Genomic DNA, 23,220 nt, shown 5'->3' on the forward strand with positions numbered 1-23,220 from the left:
GGGTCCGCACTTTCCATAACGCCTAGACTCAACCACACTAATAGATCATGGCGTAGTTACTAAATTCATGAATAAATCAACAAAAAAGGTCACAACAGAATTGAGAAGGAATAAAAGAAATACGTTAAAAATAATCCAAACTCTTGCATTAACACTCAACAAGAACATAATTGAAAGCATTAGCAAGGCGAATCTACTTGCACTGATACTAAATTCGCCTTGATCATGAACATTATAAACGTTTTTAAATTGTGTTTGTTTCTTGTTTGTTTGAGTGCGTGGGATTGTGTTTCTTATATTTTCAACACACATTATTGAGGTCTAAGGTGTGAGCAAGGTATTTCATATTGATGAGCTTAAACTAACATGAAAAGACGAAATTAAAATTAGACCGAATCACGCGCACACAAACACGAATATGCATGCGTAATACATTATGCCTGTGTAGTGCGTATATCCGTACATAAAACACATAATGTGATACAAATTATCAATAAATCTAATTAGTGACAGAAGCCAGCACAGTTACTTCTAGCAAATTCCCAGTAATAGAATTAACTGATTTTATGGTTTCGACTGTATTAACAACATTAACTGAATTACCGAGGAGTGAACTTGGTATTCCCATATTAATGCTACTACCCATATTCTCTGTAATCGGTATTGGTATTGTACTATTAGTACCCATAATACAACGACTCAATGCTGCATCATGACTTCGCATATGGGCATTCAAACCCCCCGTTTGCGCAAAGGCTATACCACCGACTTTACATTCATGTATACGATTCTTAGAACGTAACTTTATGTATACGCAATGACTTTGTACGCTGAAACGTTGACCCACATTGATCGTGTGCGAACGGTCTTTCAGGCCGATGTGTTACCGCATGTACATTCAAATCGTGGAAACTATAAAAAATGATTTGCCGCAAACATCACATTTTGCGGGCCGTTCACCGGTGTGTCGGAGCATACGTGCCTTATAGCCGCCATGATCACGGCAACATTTTCCCACACATCTCGCCTATGACGGGAAGAGGCTCATAGTGTTAGTAGAACTTTGCTCAGCAACCAAACTGGGTAGCCTTATCAGAAACCGGGACCTATGCAAAACAATAACTCCGCCCTTGGGGTAAAGACTACCAGCTATGTAGGACTTGGGCTACTGGCCGCTTTTAGATCTAGAGTCTCGCTGGAGTCTTAGTCCGGCACGACAACCAAACGTGATCGGTCGTTCTCTCCTGCAACCCGGGGAATACTATATCTGCTATCATTGAGCAGGCCTAATTTAAAACCATGTCGCGCCAGAAGTCCGTACCAAGTCAGAACACCGAAATTCTGGGGCGCGGTGACCGACCATTGTGACTGACCATAATGCGCATGGATTTAACCATAACCATGACAATAACAGTAGCCATAACAATAAAAGCGGCGATGGCAGACGTCTGGATTATTATAACAATTATGATTCCAATTACAACAACAACTTTCAGAATGCACTTTTCTTATTTTAATTTGCTTAAAAATAGATTTAATAAATAAATTCATCACAATTTTTTCGCAATGCACTTTCACATCACCACCGCAATCATTATTATATTGCAGCATATTAATCTTATTTTTACACAAGGCATACCCATAAGTCCTTGTCCGAAGGTGTTTCAGTATCGTTTCGACGGCACTGACTGGTTCGGTTTGCTATCCATACGTAATCCGAATCCTAGCGTAGCACTACAAATCAAAGTTACACTCTCCATGCGCGGCAAACCTACGACGAATTATCTTGGTGAAATTGAATTATTATCGCGTGGTCAAATACAAATTGATGCACCGGTCGTCTACAAAATCAAATTCCCTAAAACTCATTTTCCACCCAAGTTGCTGCAAGTGACTGCCAACAACGGTATTATTTGTGTGGGTCAAGTAGATCACGTCATATTCTTGACACAAATTCAGCTGGAACATACTAGAAAATTTACATTCATCGATGATGATGAGCCGTCGGGCATACTTCCGGAACACACATCATTTCCCGCTACACTAAAAGCTGGTGGTGAGGATGTTGGTGAAACCGACTTTCCGTCGTCGATCGATACAAAATTTACTGCAGTGCAAATGCCATTTAGAAAAGTGGAAATTAAACCCAAACTTCAAGCACTACAGGACATTTGCGGCAAAATAGACAAACTCCTACGTTCACGAAAATCATCGTCACAGCTAACCGCTTCAGTGCCAACAAATGCCAAAGCATCAGAGCTACATAGTAGAGAACATACAGCAGATGGAAAAATCCATATATTCGCCTCGTCCTCAGGCGGCACACGCACTAAAGTCAACAATAACGACACAAACCCGCCTCATCCACCACAACAACACCTGACACACCAAAAAGTTCAACAAGCAGTGGATCTCCTGGATCTGCACCTATTTCCTATGCACATATGGCCGCCTCAGCAGCTGTTGATCGTTGGCCCAATATTGATGCGGCAGTCAACAAAGACAGTACCAGCAACACAGCCGCAAATGGAAGTGTAGCCTTAAATGTTTCCTCGACAAGCGCTTCGGAACCACAATCACAACAACAGCAGGCAAACAATCCGGAAATTGCAAGCTGCTCAGTATCGAACGCTAATAGCACTGCATCATCCCATACCTCATCGACGAATCCTATAGCTAAAGTTAATAAAACCGAGAAGAATGCCAATAAGCCCGATTTCCCAGAATTAGTTGCAATTAATACAATGAATGCAACAATTACTGATGTCACCTAAAACATTGTTCACGTTGGAAAAACAACGTAACGAAATGATTCCTCATATTGTTACATTATTACAAAAGCAGGTACGTGGGTGGACTGCTCGTCGTAGGTAGGTAGGTTGAACTGGCCGGTCCATGAGGACCTCACATAGACTGATTGAGTCCGTAGTGTTACCAGAAGTTTGTTTTAACGACCAAACTGAAAAACCCTATCAAAAACCAGGACCTATGTTATAAAATAACTCCGTCCTCTTGGCAAATACTAGAAGCTTCCTAGGACTTAAGCCACTTGCTGCTTCTAGATCTGACAGCTGTATCACTCCTAATAGCTGGAGTCTTAGCCTGGCAAGTGCAGGGCACGAGCACAGAACGTGCTCGATCGTTTCCTCCTCCAACCCGCACTTCCTACACCTGCTATCACTGACCAAGCCTAATTTAAAGGCATGTGACGCCAGAAGGCAGTGTCCAGTCAGAATACCCGTCATAAGTCTACAGTCCTCTCTTTTTAATGATAGAAGCAACTGTGTTAGTCTAAGGTTGTAAGACCTACACATAATCTTCGACACTTTACAGCCCCGCGCTTGAACCCACGCCTTTTCTGCTTGGTGGATCATGTGCACCTCTCGCCTTCGCTTAATCTCGCCCAATCTAATTGGGACGTCTACGGAGCAAGCTTCAAGGGATGCGCCCGTTTTAGCTAATTCGTCCGCTTTTTCATTCCCATCTATTCCCATATGCCCTGGGACCCAATATAGATGTATGCTTCTCCCTGTCCCGATTCTCTCCAGAGACTGCTTACACTCTAACACGCATTTAGATGCTGTGCTATGCGAGATTATTGCCTTAATTGCTGCTTGACTGTCAATATAAAAGTTAACACGGTTACAGCTTAAGCTATTCTCTTCCAGGGTTTCTACTGCTTTGGTTACGGCTAATATTTCCGCTTGGAAAACGCTACAGTAATCCGGCAGCCTGTAGGATCTGCTTAATTCCGGATCAGCGCAGTATACCGCAGACCCTACTCCTTCCACTATTTTGGAACCATCGGTGTACACATGTATCGCCTCGTCCGCCATTTGCGCACCCTTGCGCCAACCGTCCACCTCTATTGTCGCCTTGAGATCTCCCTCAAAGTGCAGGTAGGGAATCATGTAGTCTGTTCGTCTTGTGACTGAGGACGCTATACTACTATGGCCATATGGTCGGCGCTCAAGCTGCCCCGAAGCATCGAGCCTGGTTGCGGTCGTTAACGCTTTGTTCTTTGCTACCAGGTCTACAGGTGGAATGTGCAGAATGGCATACAGTGCAGCCGTCGGGGTTGTTTTCAGGGCTCCCGTAATGCAAAGCATCGATAGTCTGCATACCCCCTCTAATTTTTTGAGGTATGTTGTTTTTTGTGTGGCTTTCCACCAAACAAGAACTCCATAGTATAGAATAGGGCTTACAATCGCTGTAAAAACCCAATGAAAAAGAGAGGGCGATAGGCCCCACGTACACCCCAGCATTCTTTTACATGCATAGAGTGCCGTTGAGGCCTTCTTGACCCTCTCCTCCACGTTGAGCTTCCATGACAGCTTACTGTCTAGGATGATTCCTAGATATTTTGTACAAGGTTTCTCCTGTAAGGTCACCGCTCCTAACTTAGGCCTGGTCCAATTTGGGACCTTGTACCTCTTTGTAAACAAGACCATATCCGTCTTCTCCGCATTGACTTTCAGCCCGACATTAGATGCCCAGGTATGAATATCCCGAAGCGCCCGATCCATCAAAGAACTGCTCGTCGTAGTTATAAAAAAAAAAAAAGATTTCGGCACTTGCCATCATTAAAGCTTATAAAACATACAAATTACTCTCCCTTGTCCTTGAGCTCGCTCAACGCTTTCGTAACGCAAAAGTATGAGAGATTATGGAAGAAACATTCAGTGGCCGCGTCCACCATTGGCTGCACGGAAAACAGAGCCTCAATTAGGACGAATATTTAATAATTGACGGGCTTATATGATACTTCGAAAGTACCCACGATCTGAATGGCCGCAACTACGCTTACAAATCACGGCTGCAACTGCCATAAAAGGCCGTCGTCCTCATAGGGGTCAACCACGTAAATGGATTGGTGACTATTTGGCTAGCTCACACGAAAATTCAGGCTATCAGTCTTATACAACTAACGCAAAGAACCTAAGAAATAGCGAAGCATATAATGCGATTTTATCTTCAGCTTTTGCAAAGAAATATAATAAACGTAATAAGTCATCCGATCGTGCTTTTATCGTAACGGATGCAGCAATCTATAAACTGGATGACGCCAAACACAAATTCAATTTAAAAACGTGAATCGCTCCATATCGATTAAAGTCCTAACATCGATCACATAAGTCCTGGACGTGATGAACTTATAATATTTCACTCACCTGCGAATAATGATTTGGTATTTGCATTACAATGCGAAATATCGCAGTTAAAAGAGGACCGCATCGGCGAATTAGTTGGAGTGATATGTAAAAACTATTCTGATATCTGCCAGCGTGAACTGCGTGTAGATGTAAATTCCACAATTGCCTGCCGTTCAAGTGGTAATTCTACTATTACCGTCGAGGGCGAACCAGGAATCGAAACCCCAAATTTTCGACACTCAACAGGAAATATTATTTTTGAAGTTCCATCACACTTTTGTGTATGAGAAGTAACAGGAATACATTGCTCGTATAATAGGTAGCATTGCAAACACGGAACCAAATAAATGTATTTCAATGGGAACCAACAGATTGTACTTTTTACGAAATTCATTCTAGTGGGTATTGTAAAAATTCTATAAATTTTTGAGCTTATATTAATATATATTGTGATTGTGGGAATAATACAATCCCTCAAAACAAACTCAAATACCTCATAAAGATGTTTAAAAGCGATTTTCCAAGCTGAAGTTAAACGTCAATCCTTCCTTATTTAAATTGTGTATAGCGTAGCGCACCGCAATTATATTTGTATTAATAAAAAAAAAAAAGAAGAACTTTTTCCTTCTTTGCCGTTTTTAAAGTCCGCGAGTACGACGAATTCAGTTCTTGCAGCCAGCGTACTCCACCACGCGTAAAACGAAAAGAATGTCATCAGTGAAAAGAATGAAGCAAACGGCGCCATGAATCGAACGATACATTTACCGTTTGCTTCAATTCAGAGAGATGTACATTTGTACGTATGAATGTTCACTTGTTTTGGTCTGGTATATCTACCAGTGCACGGACTTTTTTTTAAAAGGCAAAATGTTGGTAGACGGAAAAAAAGGAAATAGTAGTAGTTGGTAGATTTTGGTCCGGAAAACAAAATTACCGTTTATATTTGTACAAAAAAAATTCATAATAAAGCACATTTTATGGAAATAAAACTCTCAACAAAAAAATTTTGCAAACAAAATCCATGTAAATGTGTAGATACATAGCTTATGACACTTGCTCTTTTTTCTGTATTTCGAGCTATAAACACTCACTAGACGTTTGCCACAACGTCTAACTACCACAACAATTTTCCAGTGTATCAAAAGTACTGCCGCAAAATAACCGATGTCGGCATGTCATCGTTTACGTAAAACTTTTTATTGTCGTTCAAACTATTCCAAAAAAAAAAAAAACAGAAAAAATAGCGCAGAAAATACTCGCGTGCTCAGATACTATATTTCTCTAATCAAAAAAATCATTTCCTGTTTAAGTTCTTCACAAATTTTTCAAAACTGACTGATTTGGTCAGTATCACCTCCTAAAGTTAGTTGGGTGGGCTCGGCAATTCAATACTTTAAAATGATCGCAGTATACGTTTTCAATGCGAAAATACTGAAATATCGGTAGAATCTGAGTTTCGGTAGCAGAAGTCGTAAAAGTAGTAGAAAATGAAAAATGGGTCAAAAAGGTTGGTCAATCTACCAATGCGATAGAGTCCGCGCACTGACTGCCCATATACTTATACCAACGAATGTACATATATATGCCGAGTTTTAAATGTACATTATATTAGGGATGCATTAAAAGATGCAAACGGGTACCCAAAGACCCGTTTCTGGCAAAGCGGTATCGGAGCCAACTACACTTCTGGAACCGTGCCTTTTAGTAAAGACCATTAATAAAACAGGACTACAAGTGTAATTGGGAAAAGTTGAACAAATAATCGAGGGGCAATACAAAAGAATGGTTCATTCGACAAATTTTTCGCCTCGTCCAAAACGAAGATTTTATATTTTTTCTTTATATAGCATAAAATTTTGCTGTCCAAAAATTTTTTTTGTGGCGGGCAGGAAAGTTGTTGGTTTTTAGCACCAACAACACAAATAACAACGACTCGAAAGATCCCACATTAAACACTCTCTACCCGGTTCGGTACCAAAATGTGGATACCAAGCAACTTAAATGTCCACTTTTCTGCAGCACTAGTGTGCCCGTGGCTAACCAAAACGCTACCGGGTGACACAAAAATAAACAAAATAAGGCAGTAAAGCCCAAGACACATAATGCGCATTGAAAGAGACCATGCACATAACATGCGCGAATATCTTCTTAGGCAGCTACCAAGTTTCACCCTACCTATACGCAATATGCAATTTAATAAACTAGGGCTTACTCGCCACCGAAAGCGTGACACAGTCATAACAACTCAACGAGTTTCCTTTATTTTCTTCCCTACTCACTCAATAGAATGACTCGTTACGCTTCGCTAAGAAGGAGGACTGAGCGCCAGGCCGCTCGTTACCCAAAGCCGTGCCATTTATGCGACGCGAAACACCCAATCAGGTCATGCCCGATATACCGCGCGAAATCCCCGCTGAAACGAATGCGCGAAATTATAAAGGCCACCAAAATTGCTTTCAATGGTACATCGTGCCAAAGACTGCACTAGCAAAGGAAGGTGCCGAAGATGTGGTAGCAATCATCATACCACGCTGCACCTTTCCATGGAGGACTTGTCGTCCGAGCCAGAGCCGCCGAAGAGCTGGTACCAGCTAGTCATGGAAGAGAGGGAGAAGGTTATGAGCGGATGCCTACGATGCAAGAGGTGGACGACGGGACGATGGATGAAGCGCTGTCTCTCCACGCGTCCGAGTCGGCCTTTGCAGAAGAACCACAACTGCCATCCGAGAGTGGAGCGGGCTCCCATATAGAAAGTTCCGACACTAGGGGATCGGACCCACGACCGTTCCGACCCCTATTAGCACACGAACGACGAGGAAAAAGTGGAGCGGAATCACGGCCGTTCCGCCCACCTACACACAACGCACGCAAGCACATCGACCAACGCGCGATCGTAGACTGGCCCTTCGGCCGCGCCAGCTACACGCGATGCGACACGTGAAGGAAGACCATCGAGACGGTAGACTGGCCACTCGGCCGCGCCAGCTACCCCAACACAGTTCATTCCGGAACGGGGTCATTCCGGCCCGCGCCTCAGCCGGCCCAACTCTTCGGCCAATGGCTTCTCTGGCGCCAACTGCGACCATATTATCGACGACTAGTTCGCCCACATGCATGTATGGGTGTACATGGGTAGGGTTATGTTGTCCATACACATATACATGCATGCCGGTACAACTATGTGGGGAAGCTTCCCCTTAAAACCGGAGACTTTTCCACGGTTCAACGGTTGTCCTCGACAAGGCAACCATCTACTTTTCCAGCGATCGTTGAGCGAACTACAACCAGCCGTCCCGAGAAGCCCCGCCACAAGTTTTATACAAGGTAAATTATTGTACTAATTATAATTTTCACTTCAAATAAAATCATTATTATAACGAGAAATATCTCTCGCCTTTCTTTTCCTTTCATTTAAATCTAACCTAAACGCAATTGTGGTGCCTCCACTCCGTTGCCGAGTTTGCGAAACACCACAATTGTTCACCTTACCTTAATCTCCGGGCAGGCTACTGTGAAGGCAGCTTTACAAGATTTGGTGATAAGATCTACTGCTTCTTCTATTTTTGACGATGTTGTGTCTAAAGGAGGCGCTTCATCAGTTGTTAGTGGTAGGCTCGACCTACCGTGAGAAGCGTTTTTTAGGAGAGTAGAGGATAGGACTTTTTTATAAAGGTTCCAGTCCGTACGTCTCCTATTCCTGTAAGCCACAGTAGGCGGTGTACGCAAAAGCAGAGTAAAAGTGGTATACATATTATCAGTGTAGGAGTTTTCGTTGGAAACTCTCCAATTTTTGACAAGGTCAGAAAATGGCCCTGAAACTAGGGTAATATCTAGAACCCCCTTCCTATTTGAGGTGATGAAAGTTGGTTTGTCTCCAGAGTTGCATATACTTAGATTGTTAATAATAATCGAATCAAGAGACTAACTCCTAGTGTTAATGTCGGTGGAGCCCCGGGCAGTATGATGTGCATTGGCATCGGCCCCAATTATTATCGGGAACCCTTTACTGTGGGCCTCCCGTACCGCTTTGCAGAGCCGGTCCTGGACATCAGCCAGATTGTTTGATCCTGTAGCTCGAGGCTAATACAGGTAAAGTCCTCGTCGCTAAAAAGAGATAGTGAAATAAATACTAGAGTTTTATTTATTAGAATACAAGATCTGAGTCTACCTGTCACGGGCGGTTTCACCAGCTGGTAGTCCTTAGAAAATAGTCCACAGACCTTGCTGCTAACGACCCAAGGCTCTTGGACTAGAACAACGTCCTCATATGTTGTGCTGAAGCGTAAGATTAGGGCAGCCGAGGCTGCCTTAGGGTGGTGCAGGTTTATCTGCAGTACCTGCGCGCCCGTTAAAGGTCGTTTGCGGCATCGACGTCCATCCTCTGCTTATCCGCATCGTCGGATGCCTCCTCTACGATAGTATCGTCGTATTCGGCATCCGACGGGTCGGATTCCAGCAGAAGCTGCTCGTCAATGCCAGTAAAGAACTGGCCCGCAAACTCACATACCGACAGTGTATCGCTCTCGGCATCCAGAGTGCTGCGTGCCAGTTCGATATCGGCCCCATGTCCACTCAAGGTGTTGAATGGGTCCCTGAGATTCGTTGTGGCAGTTGCGGGTTCGCTCGAGGCGGTATCCCCAATCACCAGATCCTCCGGCGCGGTGGCGGTTTCTTACTCAGAGCCAGGGGCAGCAGATCCACTCGGGTGTTTCTGTGTTCTCCTCGCCCTGAGGCACAGGCTCACCCTCGTCCGGCATTTCCTCCTTCGTACCATCCCTTCGAATTTTCAACGTGATGGAGTAGACGCTTAAAACTCCACCACATTCGTCAAGCCAAGGGAGAGAAGCCTCCTTTATGATGAAGCCAACATAACGCTGCTTCGCCCTTGTCTCGCCGATCCGGACGATCCTCCAATCGCTCGAAGGTAGCCCCTTATTCGACTCCGCGATGGTATCCAAGATCTCACCAGGATCCGCTATGCCGTCTTGGACCCAGGCCAAGGCTCTCGGTGTGTTTGGAATTTCTTCCAAGCCGACCGCATCCAACCTGGCCCCAGGACACAGCTATCCTAGCGATGCTATGGCGAGTTTGTAGAGCTTGCACGAGCGTTTGTCGGCGCAGGAAACAAGTTTGACCCTACCCTGGTACCAGCCGGCATCGCGGATCGTGGGAGCCGGCCCCGGATACTTGGCCATGATGTCCTTGTAGATCTTTAAGGCCGTTAAGGACATCCTCCCAGTTATCTGGGGTTATGTCCCCATCCGGGTGACCACGGTTCAAAACCGTAAAGCGCAAAGTTGGCCTTAGCCGCCTCGATGAAAGTTTTGGTCAGGGCTGGTGGAGTAGAGGCCGAAGGCCTGTGCCTTTTGAGATCGCTCGAGGCATTTCCCATAGACCTTTGTCCTTAAAGGCCGGCATCTTCGGGTCAGAAGGTTGTTTGGGGGCAGAAGAGGAAGAGGTTGTCGCAGTACCTTGGGGGATGGGGTTGTTGTCGCTGCTCTTCTTGGCAGCAATAATCTTCCTGGCTCAGGCCAGAGAACTTTTTTGCTCTGGCGTCAACTTGTCGCTAGGAGAGTTGTCAAGTTTCTCAACAATTTTGACGGCGTTGCGAATGTTCCGCTGGTTGGGGACCGAAATCGGGGTTATCTTATTTGCCTTGGAACCCTCAAGGGGTTCAGCCGGCTTGCGAGGTAGCTTTGCAGCGGCGGAGGCAGTACTTTTGTCCGTGAAGGACTTAGTACTATCACCAGCCACCTGCTGATGAGAGGTGCCCGGTACGGGCGTGGGACGGGCCTCCTGTGCTTGCTCAGTCGGACATTGCTTTCCCTCTTTGGGGCCGCGGGACTTGCCCTCAAGGGGTTTAGCCCTTCCGCTAGCTTGCACAGGTGACCGAAGAGTTGTTTGTTACCCTGAAGGCCTGGTCGGCGCCGTCTGTGCGGTTCCCAACGGATTGATGACTTTCTAATACCTAGTCCAAGGGCGGCATCTTTACCCGTGCAGGGATCCGAGGAAAGGTTTTTATTACTCATTATCATCTGGTTCGTCGGCTGCCTACTAAGGTGAGACCTTTCGGCAGCGTGAAAGCAAAGGGATAGGGGAAACAATGCGGTCGACTGCGGTAGAGCCCCATACCGCAGCAAGCCGTTACTCCCGGAGGTGGACCGGTATACGGGAGGCTCAGTAAGAATACAGTCGGATGCCCCTGACTGCAAGCCATCCAATGGGCACGGAATCGCACAACACCCTGGATTAGGGGTGGACCACCTTCTCAGCTGGACGTGGGCTATTAAGGAGCCGGGGCACAAATGGAAATGTTTCCCAAACTTAGCTAACACTCCTCTGGAAGGGGAAACTGTTGTGCATATTACCAGCCGGCACCCTCTGGGAGGGTTCAGCCATATTTAAAAACCATTTCCATATGCCTGAGCTATTAAGGACCCGGGGCACAAATGGAAATGATTCCCAAACTTAGCTAACACTCCTCTGGAAGGGGAAAATGTTGTGCATATTACCAGCCGGCACCCTCTGGAAGGGCTCAGCCCAGGGATTTGTGCCAGCCCTTATATCTATGTTACAATAAAATAGTATAAATGGTAAATATTCTGTGTTAATTTTATTGTCAGCCCAAAAGTCATTTAGTTGATGTGGCAAACATTTTTTTTGATTCATGAATGCATGAGGCTTAGAATGCGTAAGCCAGAGATTAACAAAATAAGTTTTGATGTAGACATTGGTAAGACCACCACGGCGGAAGAGAACTAAATCGTCGAACCCGAACCCGCGAGCGTTGGGACTAGAATCACCGGTTAGAAAAATAAGAAAAGCCCAAGTTGGGGCAACAGTAAATAAATCTGTATAAATCTGCGCTGAAGTGAATTAAGACATAATTTCATGAAAATAAAAGCATTAAACGCATTAAAAGCAGAAGAAAAATTTGTTTCCTGTGTAATAAAGCCCTTTGTATGACAACTGAAAGTGAACGACTGTGCATGCTAGCGTAATCCCGGTGCTTAGTTCGCCGGATCGGGGTGGGTCTTTACCGCACTTATTGAAGTTACCAGACTACATACAAAAAGAAATATCATGCACTTTAGCTAAAAAAATACGAACCACGAAACACTACTCCTACAACCACTTACTCAACTAAAACGGATGGAGCAGATCGGACGTGGATAATTCCCCTTATCAACGCTGCCTTCTCTCCTGTTCTTCTCTCCCAGCCCAACCATCAAGAGATACTTACGCATCACCATCCCAAACAATTCAGAAAGCCTAAGGCTTAGGTCAACTCACGACTGAAAAAGAAACTTTCACACCTTCATTTTACAATATCAACCAGTTTAATTCATTTATTAAAATACAAAAAAATATAGGTCATTCTGACATATTGTAGCATTATGCGTCATACTTACCTATGCAATACACTTGCGGCATTACGCATCATGAACTTCTATGCCAAATACTTCTTAGTAACAATCATATTACAATATTACATAATATAAATTATTGAACTAACACAGCGGTTAGCTAACATCAATGGAATGCCGAATATGAAACCCGTGTCCGTTCACAGCTAATAAATTCTGCTTATTACTTACATACAACCAATAATGTGAATTAACCAAATACTCATATTGATCTGCTGACTTTGCAAGCAGGCATACAAACCTACATGTATGCAAGCATGCATACAAATCTACATGTATGCAAGCATGCATACAAATCTACATGTATGCAAGCATGCATACAAATCTACATGTATACAAAGCATGTATACAAACCTACATGTATGCATACCCCGTTACCAATGTACATATTTTTAGTATATCAGTATTAAGATAATTATGAATGTATAGGTTAGGTAAATAACTATAAAAGGGAAAGAATTTATTTAATAAAAGGAATTAATGTTTGAGTACCAAACCCTTCACATCTTTTTATTCTAAATCAAACATTTCATGGCGATCCTGCCAGCCTGATCTTAAATTAGCTGAAAATTTGCTCTTAAGCAAAATTAGCTAGATCTTGCTGGAGGAAAAGATCCTGACAGATTTGGCTAAAAATCTGAAAGGTCCTGCCAAGTTTAAAACATAGAGAACATTTTTTTTTTGAGATCATGTTGGATAAAAATCCTGCATAGAGGAAAAGGAGCAATAATTACATCGCAAGCTAGATCAACCCAACGTAACTTGGTATGGCAACTACCAATAATATTTTAACGGACTTTTGGCAAATTCGAATAAACTCATGGTGGTTATCTGGATCAATTAGTTATGAAGGTTTGTTTGAAGCAAAATAATGGAAGCTCAATAATAAATTAAACGCATAAATGGAGTGAAATAATCATAATATGTGGCCGGACACTAAATAAATGCAGAGTAGCAACCCAACAGGACATAATGGACAATACGACTGGCAGCGAATGTTATGTATATTAGGTACATTTAAATTATTTAAATTTTTAGAATCAATTGAGCGGCCTTTAAGGACGCTAAACCATTAGCAAAAACGAAAGTTTTTGTTTAGGAATTTTTTTTTAAAAATAGGAATTAAAAAGTAAATATAATGTAAAACACTTCTTTTCACAAAAACATTTTTAGCAAGAAAATCAAAATGTACTAAATTTTAAGGAATTTTTTTTCTTGCTTAAAAAATTAAAAAATAATACATAGAAATCAACTTAAAAAAAAAAAAAAAAGAAGAATACTACTTTTTGAACAATTCAGCTATCTCCTTTATTATGCAAGAAATAGAAACGGAAGAAGAATTTCATAGAATTTTTAAGAAGTGCGAAGACACTATAAAGGAATTCATAAAAATTTCTGAAAAAGTCATTAAAAGCAGTAACACCACCAAACAGGGTCCGACACCAATTACTATAGAAGAGCATTGGCGACGGCACCAGTCTATAAAAAAGGAAGAAACACCCAAAATACCTACCCCAAAAATCCGAAAAAAAGGGGAGGTAAACAATTTAAAATAAAGAGAGAGATAGCTGAAACCTTCAAACAATTAAACCTAACCACAAATACCGAAGATAGGTTAAAATTAAAAAGGAAAATTAAAGAACTGAGAAACAAAAAATAAATATTTAAAAAAAAAAAATTTTTTTTTGAGTAAATTGGAATGCCAGTTAAATACGGGGAACACCCCATTGCATGGGAAGATAAAGTAACAACAGATAATGAAAGAAAACTGCAATGGTTAAAATCATTTTGGATGAAAATAGGTATGACTAGGGAACCTACAATAGAAGATGTAACAAACCCGACAACAAGGGAAGAAGAAACAGTTAGGATGTTACGAATTGTCTTCCCAAATAAAAAATAAATTTTTTAATGTAATTACAAATTTTAGAAAAAAAATCTAATATTAAGTCGTATATTTGCTGACGAATAAATAAAATAATTAAAAATTTAATACAAATTTTCTTCATTAATTGTTAAAAATGGCCTGGTGGAAAACCATATTAAATGGTATACTAATAGGTATTGCAGGATACGAAGTTGGTAAGGAAAATACAGAAAACAATGTCGAAAATAAATTGGTCAAATACGAACCAAAAGAAATGATAGAAAATAAAGAAGAAATCTCCGATAAATGGCTAACTATTTTTGTTTGTGTAACTGCGTTTTTGATTGTCGCAATTTCACTTCTAATAAAAAATTATATAAAAAACAAATTGAGACAATTAAACATATGTACAAAGATTTTAACAAAAATTTCAAAAAGAAATGAATACATGGCAAGAAATCTATAATAAATTAACAGAAGAAAAATTAAAAGCCGATAAATCATATAAGTGCATAAACATAAGTATTACCATAAAAACAGAAACGATAGCAAAACACCTGAACATAATTTTAGAAGCCTTAAATGCGATAAAATAGTTGATTAGTAAAGTAAATCACATACTAACGATCACCAAAAAGAGGCTCAACAAATTTTTTCAACAGTAAGGGTTAAATTAGTATCTTCATTAGAAAGATATAACATCGAAATCCCCATACCAACTACTATAGAAGAAAGTTTCCAAATTGATTTTAACTCCGTTCTAACTGAACCTTCAAGAAACCGTACCCCTTCACCATCATTTAGTCTAACCCCATCAGTGGAAGAACATAAACCACTTCTCCACTGCTTAACCGACCCATAAACGTCACAATGGCACAAACAGTAGTAGAGTTTATCAAAACTGCCTCATCAGTGCTGCCAGAGTTTGATGGCAAGCCTGAAAATTTGCACAGTTTCTTGGATGCTCTTGATATTTTAGACCAAATCAAGGACAATCATGAAGCTTTAGCGATAACCATGATAAAAACAAAACTAAAAGGCACGACAAGGAATTTCATAAGTGACGAAATTACAATCGCACAAATAAAACAAAAATTAAAAACTGCAATAAAGGGAGAATCAGTAGAAGTCGCAACAGCTAAACTCCTGAATATCCAACAACGCAGCAAAACCCGCAAACCAGTATACCGCTGAAATAGAAAAAATCACTAGATCATTGGAAGGAGCTTATATCTCGGATGGACTCAACCCAGACTTAGCAACGAGATATTCGACACAAGCAACAGTAAAGGCCATGTGTAAGAACTGCTCCAATGATAAAGTGAAGATGATTATGCAAGCGGGAACGTTCACAACATTGAACGACGCAATTTCAAAATTCACAAACAGCTGCACAGAAATCACAGGCATCTCGAATACAATTTTAAACATTCGTCAACAAAACCAATACCGGAGTAATTTCCGTGGAGGTTACCAAAGTAACAGCTATGGAGGTTACCGAGGTAGGAGATTTAGATACCCAACAATATTTAATAACAACTTTAGAGGAAATAACAACAATAATAATTCCCAAAGAAGATCACAAATCCAAAATAACAATAGACAGTACAATCAGACGCGCAACGTGCGAAATTGTACCCAGCAGGAAAACCAAGAAACTCCACTTCAAAATCAGTAGATAGGAAAATATGTGTACTAAACTTACACTTAAATAGTTATATATCTACAAAAACATCATTAAATAACTCAATTTCAAATTTTTTAGTAGACGCAGGAGCAGATATCTCCATAATTAAAAAGAATCAAGTACTTAATCATACAAAAATAAATACAGCACAAATAACAGACTTAAAGGGCATTGGTCAGGGTATAACCAGTACATTAGGCACAATTAAAGTTGATTTAAAAGGCGATGACCTTCTAATTTATCATAAATTTCACATCGTAGAAGACGACTTTCCAATACCGTGCCACGGAATAATACGTTTGGACTTTATAAAGAAATATAATTGTATTCTAGACTATGGCAAAAAAGAGGATAAACTAATCCTAAGACCATATGATTTTCCCCAAACAATCACGATGTACCTAACAAATTTTCTGTCTGCTAACACAATTACGATCCCTGCTAGATCTGAAGTCATTAGACAAGTAACAGTCAACACAGATAATAAAACCGTCTTCATACCCCATCAACAATTATCTGAAGGCATTTTCATAGCGAACACAATCACAAATACAGAACAAACTTTTGTCAGAATTATAAACACCACACATCAAAATACAATCATTCAAAATTACAAAATACATACTGAAAATTTAGATGACTACAATTTAATTAAAACAAACACACACAATAAACAAAGAAATGACACAGAAAAATTAAAAAGATTAACAAAAAATTTCCCAAAATTTGTCAATTCACAACTGACCTCATTATGCACAGAATTCATAGACATATTTGCACTGGAAACAGAACCAATTTCCTCTAATAATTTTTACAAGCAAAAATTACACATGAAAGATGATACACAAGTATACATAAAAAACTAAGATTGCTCGAGACACAAAAAGGAGAAATAAGCAAACAGGTTAATAAATTAATCGAAGATGTTATTATAGAACCCTCAATATCAGAGTACAACAGCCCAATTTTACTGGTACCCAAAAAATCACTACCAGGTAATACTGAAAAAAGATGGAGACTGGTAGTTGACTACAGACAAGTAAACAAAAAATAGCAGCAGATAAATTCCTACTTCCAAGAATTGATGATATTCTAGACCAACTTGGAAGAGCAAAATATTTTTCATGCCTTGACCTTATGTCAGGTTTTCATCAAATAGAATTACACCAAGATTCTAGAGATATAACCTCATTCACAGCAGAAAATGGTACATATAGATTTAAAAGACTACCCTATGGATTAAAAGTAGCACCAAACTCATTCCAAAGGATGATGACACTGGCATTTGCAGGCCTCAAACCATCCCAAGCATTTCTATATATGGATGATTTAGTTGTACTAGGGTGTTCAGAAAAACACATGCTACAAAACTTAGGAGATGTTTTCTCTACCTGTAGGAAATACAACTTAAAACTACATCCAGATAAATGCCTATTCTTCAGCGAAGAGTTAACTTACTTAGGACATAAATGCACAAGCGAGGGAATACTTCCCGACCCAAGCAAATTTGAAACAGTTCGAAATTACCCAACACCAAAAACAGCAGATGAAGTTAAAAGATTCGTAGCGTTCTGCAATTATTACAGAAGATTTGTACCGAATTTCGCAGAATACTCAAGAAAATTAACTAGGCCTTGCAAAAAGAATGTTTCCTTCGACTGGACAGAAGAATGTCAAAAAGCTTTTGTCTATTTAAAGGAAGCATTAATCAGCCCAAAACTTTTGCAATACCCCGACTTCAATAAAGAATTCTGCATAACAACAGACGCTAGTGGGTATGCTTGCGGAGCAGTCCTTAGCCAAGAACAAAATGGCAAACAGTTACCAATTGCTTACGCTTCTAGATCCTTTACAAAAGGCGAAACAAACAAAGCTATAATAGAAAAAGAACTAGCAGCAATCCATTGGGCCATAACCTTCTTTAGACCATATGTTTATGGCAGAAAGTTCATAATTAAAACCGACCATCGCCCTTTAAAATACCTTTTCTCGATGAAGAGTCCTTCATCTAAGTTAACACGAATAAGACTCGATTTAGAAGAGTATGATTTCGAAGTGGAGTACATTGCTGGAAAAGAAAATCACATCGCGGACGCATTGTCTCGCATCAACATAACAAATTTAAAAGAAATGGCAGTGGAAGCATGCAAAATAATGAAAGTTTCAACTAGATCAGCAGCTAAAAATATAAAAAATAACATTAAAATTGAAGAAGGTCACACAGAGAATCCCAAAATATATGAAGCGCTAAATAAATTTGAAGTAAAAAGACTAGTCGAGCTCGTTTTAAACCCTTCGAAATTCTATTTCAAAAAAGGAAAGAAAATTTGTAGCGATTTTGATACAAGCAACCTAATTGGTGAGGATAAGATTGACTTAGGACAATTCTTTCCAAGGCTCGAAAGAGAAGCCGGCAATTTAGGCCTTGTACGAATACAGTTGTCCTTAGGGGACAAATTGTTTAAAAGAAATTATACTGCAGTAGGAAAATTTATTGAAAAAGGAAACAAGGTTCTCAAGAAACTAACAATTGCACTGACCCCAGAAGTTATACATGTGACTAATCTTGGGAAAATTAAGGAAATTTTGCAAAAATATCATTAGGATCCTATTAGTGGTGGCCACCCAGGAATAAATCGGATGACAAGTAAAATCAAGCAGAAATATAGCTGGCAAAACATGAAAAATGACGTAAGAAAATACGTAAAGAGCTGCATCCACTGTCAGAAAAACAAAATAAATAAGCATATAAAAGAGCCAATGACAATAACCCCCCAGCGGGTTAGGCGATCAGAATATACCCGCGGTAGGTATGCCTGTCGTAAGAGGCGACTAAAATACCAGATTCAAGGGGCTGTGTAGCGCAACCTTTCAGGTTGCCAGCGCAATATATAGCTTCTCCAAACTCAATTGTCAACCTCACCTATCCGCGGCGAATCCTGTTTCACTAACAGACGAGGCTCTGGCGACCCCAAGTTCCTCATGGAACTTAGGGGTAGGGAGGGAGGGAATGGCCTGAAGGTTTAACGTGGCCACATAAATCGTTCCCGAGATGGTCGTGCTAGCACCTTAATGGTGCTATGGTACCGGAGCGTACCGGATTTGTATCCGGCAAAGGACCATCACATCGATAACACTCCCCAAAGTCTTCGGGGAGCAACCTTATTGCTACAACAACAACAACAACAAAAATAACGGAGACACCTCCGAAGGCTTTTGATATAGTACAGATCGATACGGTCGGACCATTACCGAGATCAATAAATGGAAACGAATACGCAGTTACCATCATATGCGACCTCACCAAATATTTGGTAGCAATTCCAGTCCCGAGCAAACACGCGATAACAGTCGCTAAAGCTGTATTTGAGCACTTCATTCTAATTTATGGATGCATGAAAACAATCCTAACAGACATGGGAACCGAATACACAAATTGCTTATTAGAAGAATTATGCAAACTGTTAAACATTGAGCATAAAACCTCAACACCATACCATCATCAAACTCTGGGCACCGTAGAACGTAGTCATAGGACGTTTAACGAATATGTACGTTCCTACATATCCAGTGACAAAGATGATTGGGACGAATATCTCAAGTACTTCGCATACTGTTACAACACAACTCCATTGACAGTACACGGGGATTTCCCCTTCGAGCTTATATTTGCGAAAAATCCCCCGACGTACAAATTCCTAAAAGAGAATAAAATAAGCCCAGTGTATAATCACGAGGCATATGATAAAAAAAATAAAATAAATGTAAGGCGCGATAACCTCCGAAGAGATCTAAGGCCGAGCTTCTCTTCCAATTTGCGTCGTGCTCCTCTTGATTTTTCCCTACAAATTGGCCGGACGGGACCTACATGTTTTATGCCGACTCCGAACGGCATCTGCAAGGCAGATGAGTTTTCACTGAGAGCTTTTCATGGCAGAAATACAATCGGAGCGCTTGCCAGACACTGCCGAGGGGCGACCACGCTTAGAAAAATTTTCTTCTAATTGAAAAATCTTATTTCTAAAATTTTGATGTTGCTTTGCTCGGGAGTTGAACCCAGGGCATACGGTGTGATAGGCGGAGCACGCTACCATCACACCACGGTGGTCGCCAAGGCCGAGGCATATGATAAGGAAATTAAATATAGACTTCAAATAGCTCAACAAAGAGCTAGAAAATTAGTAAAAGAAGCTAAGGAAAAACAAAAAGCTAATTATGATAAAAGTAACACCAGTAAGGAAATAAAATTAGGAGATTTAGTATTAGTAAGAGAAGAGGTTAGCCATAAGCTAGACAATAGATATAAAGGACGGTATAAAGTAAAGAAAATTGACAAAAATAACAATTTTACTTTAATACCACATAAAGAAGAAACTAGCGATAATAACAATAAAGATAAGGAATTAATAATCCATAAGAATAGGCTTAAACACATCTGAAATACCATTTGATAATAATCTTAAAATAAGCATTCCACTTTACTTATCGCATATTAAATATCTAAGAAATTAAAAACGAAATATTTTTTTCTCTCAGTTCTATATTTACACAAATTATTATAAATACAAAAAAAAAAATAAAGAATATCTTCAAACACGCGGATTTTAGGTGGGTGCACACATTTAAAATCCGGCTATAAAATATATACAGTAAATACAATAAGTAAATTAAGTAAAATAATCATTAAACTTAAAATTTTGAAAAAAGGGATATGCATAAAATGTAAACAATAAAAATATCAAGGTCAGCAAATCAGAAACAAAGCAAACAACCTCTTTCACTGCAATATCAAGTTACAGTAAAATATCAAAATCATTGAAAATACGACAAAGAGTCTTATACAATTGTTCACAAAACAATTATATAACCCTCTTTTTCTAAGGCGGATGGTGTAGCATTATGCGTCATACCCACCTATGCAATACACTTGCGGCATTACGCATCATGAACTTCTATGCCAAATACTTCTTAGTAACAATTATATTACAATATTATACAACATAAATTATTGAACTAACACAGCGGTTAGCTAACATCAATGGAATGCCGAATATGAAACCCTTGTCCGCTCACAGCTAATAAATTCTGCTTATTACTTACATACAACCAATAATGTGATTTAACCAAATACTCACAAGCATGCATACAAATCTACATGTATACAAAGCATGTATACAAACCTACATGTATGCATACCCCGTTACCAATGTACATATTTTTAGTATATCAGTATTAAGATAATTATGAATGTATAGGTTAGGTAAATAACTATAAAAGGGAAAGAATTTATTTAGTAAAAGGAATTAATGTTTGACTGCCAAACCCTTCACATCTTTTTATTCTAAATCAAACATTTCATGGCGATCCTGCCAGCCTGATCTTAAATTAGCTGAAAATTTGCTCTTAAGCAAAATTAGCTAGATCTTGCTGGAGGAAAAGATCCTGACAGATTTGGCTAAAAATCTGAAAGGTCCTGCCAAGTTTAAAACATAGAGAACATTTTTTTTTGAGGTCATGTTGGATAAAAATCCTGCATAGAGGAAAAGGAGCAATAATTACATCGCAAGCAAGATCAACCCAACGTAACTTGATATGACAACTACCAATAATATTTTAACGGACTTTTGGCAAATTCGAATAAACTCATGGTGGTTATCTGGATCAATTAGTTATGAACGTTTGTTTGAAGCAAAATAATGGAAGCTCAATAATAAATTAAACGAATAAATGGAGTGGAATAATCATAATATGTGGCCGGACCCTAAATAAATGCAGAGTAGCAAACCAACAGGACATAATGGACAATAAGACTGGCAGCGAATTTTATGTATATTAGGTATATTTAAATTATTTAAATTTTTAGAATCAATTGAGCGGCCTTTAAGGACGCTAAACCATTAGCAAAAACGAAAGTTTTTGTTTGGGAATTTTTTTTTAAAAACAGGAATTAAAAAGTAAATATAATGTAAAACACTTCTTTTCACAAAAACATTTTTAGCAAGAAAATCAAAATGTACTAAATTTTAAAGAATTTTTTTTTTGCTTAAAAAATTAAAAAATAATACATAGAAATCTACTTTAAAAAAAAAAATAAGAATACTACTTTTTGAACAATTCAGCTATCTCCTTTATTATGCAAGAAATAGAAACGGAAGAAGAATTTCATAGAATTTTTAAGAAGTGCGAAGACACTATAAAGGAATTCATAAAAATTTCTGAAAAAGTCATTAAAAGCAGTAACACCACCAAACAGGGTCCGACACCAATTACTATAGAAGAGCACTGGCGACGGCACCAGTCTATAAAAAAGGAAGAAACACCCAAAATACCTACCCCAAAAATCCGAAAAAAGGGGAGGTAAACAATTTAAAATAAAGAGAGAGATAGCTGAAACCTTCAAACAATTAAACCTAACCACAAATACCGGAGATAGGTTAAAATTAAAAAGGAAAATTAAAGAACTGAGAAACAAAAAATAAATATTTAAAAAAAAAAAATTTTTTTTGAGTAAATTGGAATGCCAGCTAAATACGGGGAACACCCCATTGCATGGGAAGATAAAGTAACAATAGATAATGAAAGAAAACTGCAATGGTTAAAATCATTTTGGATGAAAATAGGTATGACTAGGGAACCTACAATAGAAGATGTAACAAACCCGACAACAAGGGAAGAAGAAACAGTTAGGATGTTACGAATTGTCTTCCCAAATAAAAAATAAATTTTTTAATGTAATTACAAATTTTAGAAAAAAAATCTAATATTAAGTCGTATATTTGCTGACGAATAAATAAAATAATTAAAAACCTAATACAAATTTTCTTCATTAATTGTTAAAAATGGCCTGGTGGAAAACCATATTAAATGGTATACTAATAGGTATTGCAGGATACGAAGTTGGTAAGGAAAATACAGAAAACAATGTCGAAAATAAATTGGTCAAATACAAACCAAAAGAAATGATAGAAAATAAAGAAGAAATCTCCGATAAATGGCTAACTATTTTTGTTTGTGTAACTGCGTTTTTGATTGTCGCAATTTCACTTCTAATAAAAAATTATATAAAAAACAAATTGAGACAATTAT

The 23,220-nt window shown here is 39.4% G+C and overlaps 2 protein-coding genes across 8 annotated transcripts in view; both read left to right on the plus strand.

Moving 5' to 3' along the window:
* anne (anne boleyn) overlaps positions 1–23,220 on the plus strand; it is a 1,549,371-nt gene that overhangs the window by 898,290 nt on the left and 627,861 nt on the right. The window lies entirely within an intron of this gene.
* On the plus strand, positions 1,291–2,774 carry LOC137234458 (uncharacterized). The gene is made up of 2 exons (XM_067757984.1): positions 1,291–2,357; positions 2,408–2,774. The coding sequence occupies exons 1-2, from the start codon at positions 1,567–1,569 to the stop codon at positions 2,772–2,774; spliced, it is 1,158 nt and encodes a 385-aa protein (XP_067614085.1). The 5' UTR covers positions 1,291–1,566.

This window comes from Eurosta solidaginis, chromosome X, assembly GCF_040869045.1.
Source record: "Eurosta solidaginis isolate ZX-2024a chromosome X, ASM4086904v1, whole genome shotgun sequence".
Lineage (NCBI taxonomy): Eukaryota > Metazoa > Arthropoda > Insecta > Diptera > Tephritidae > Eurosta > Eurosta solidaginis.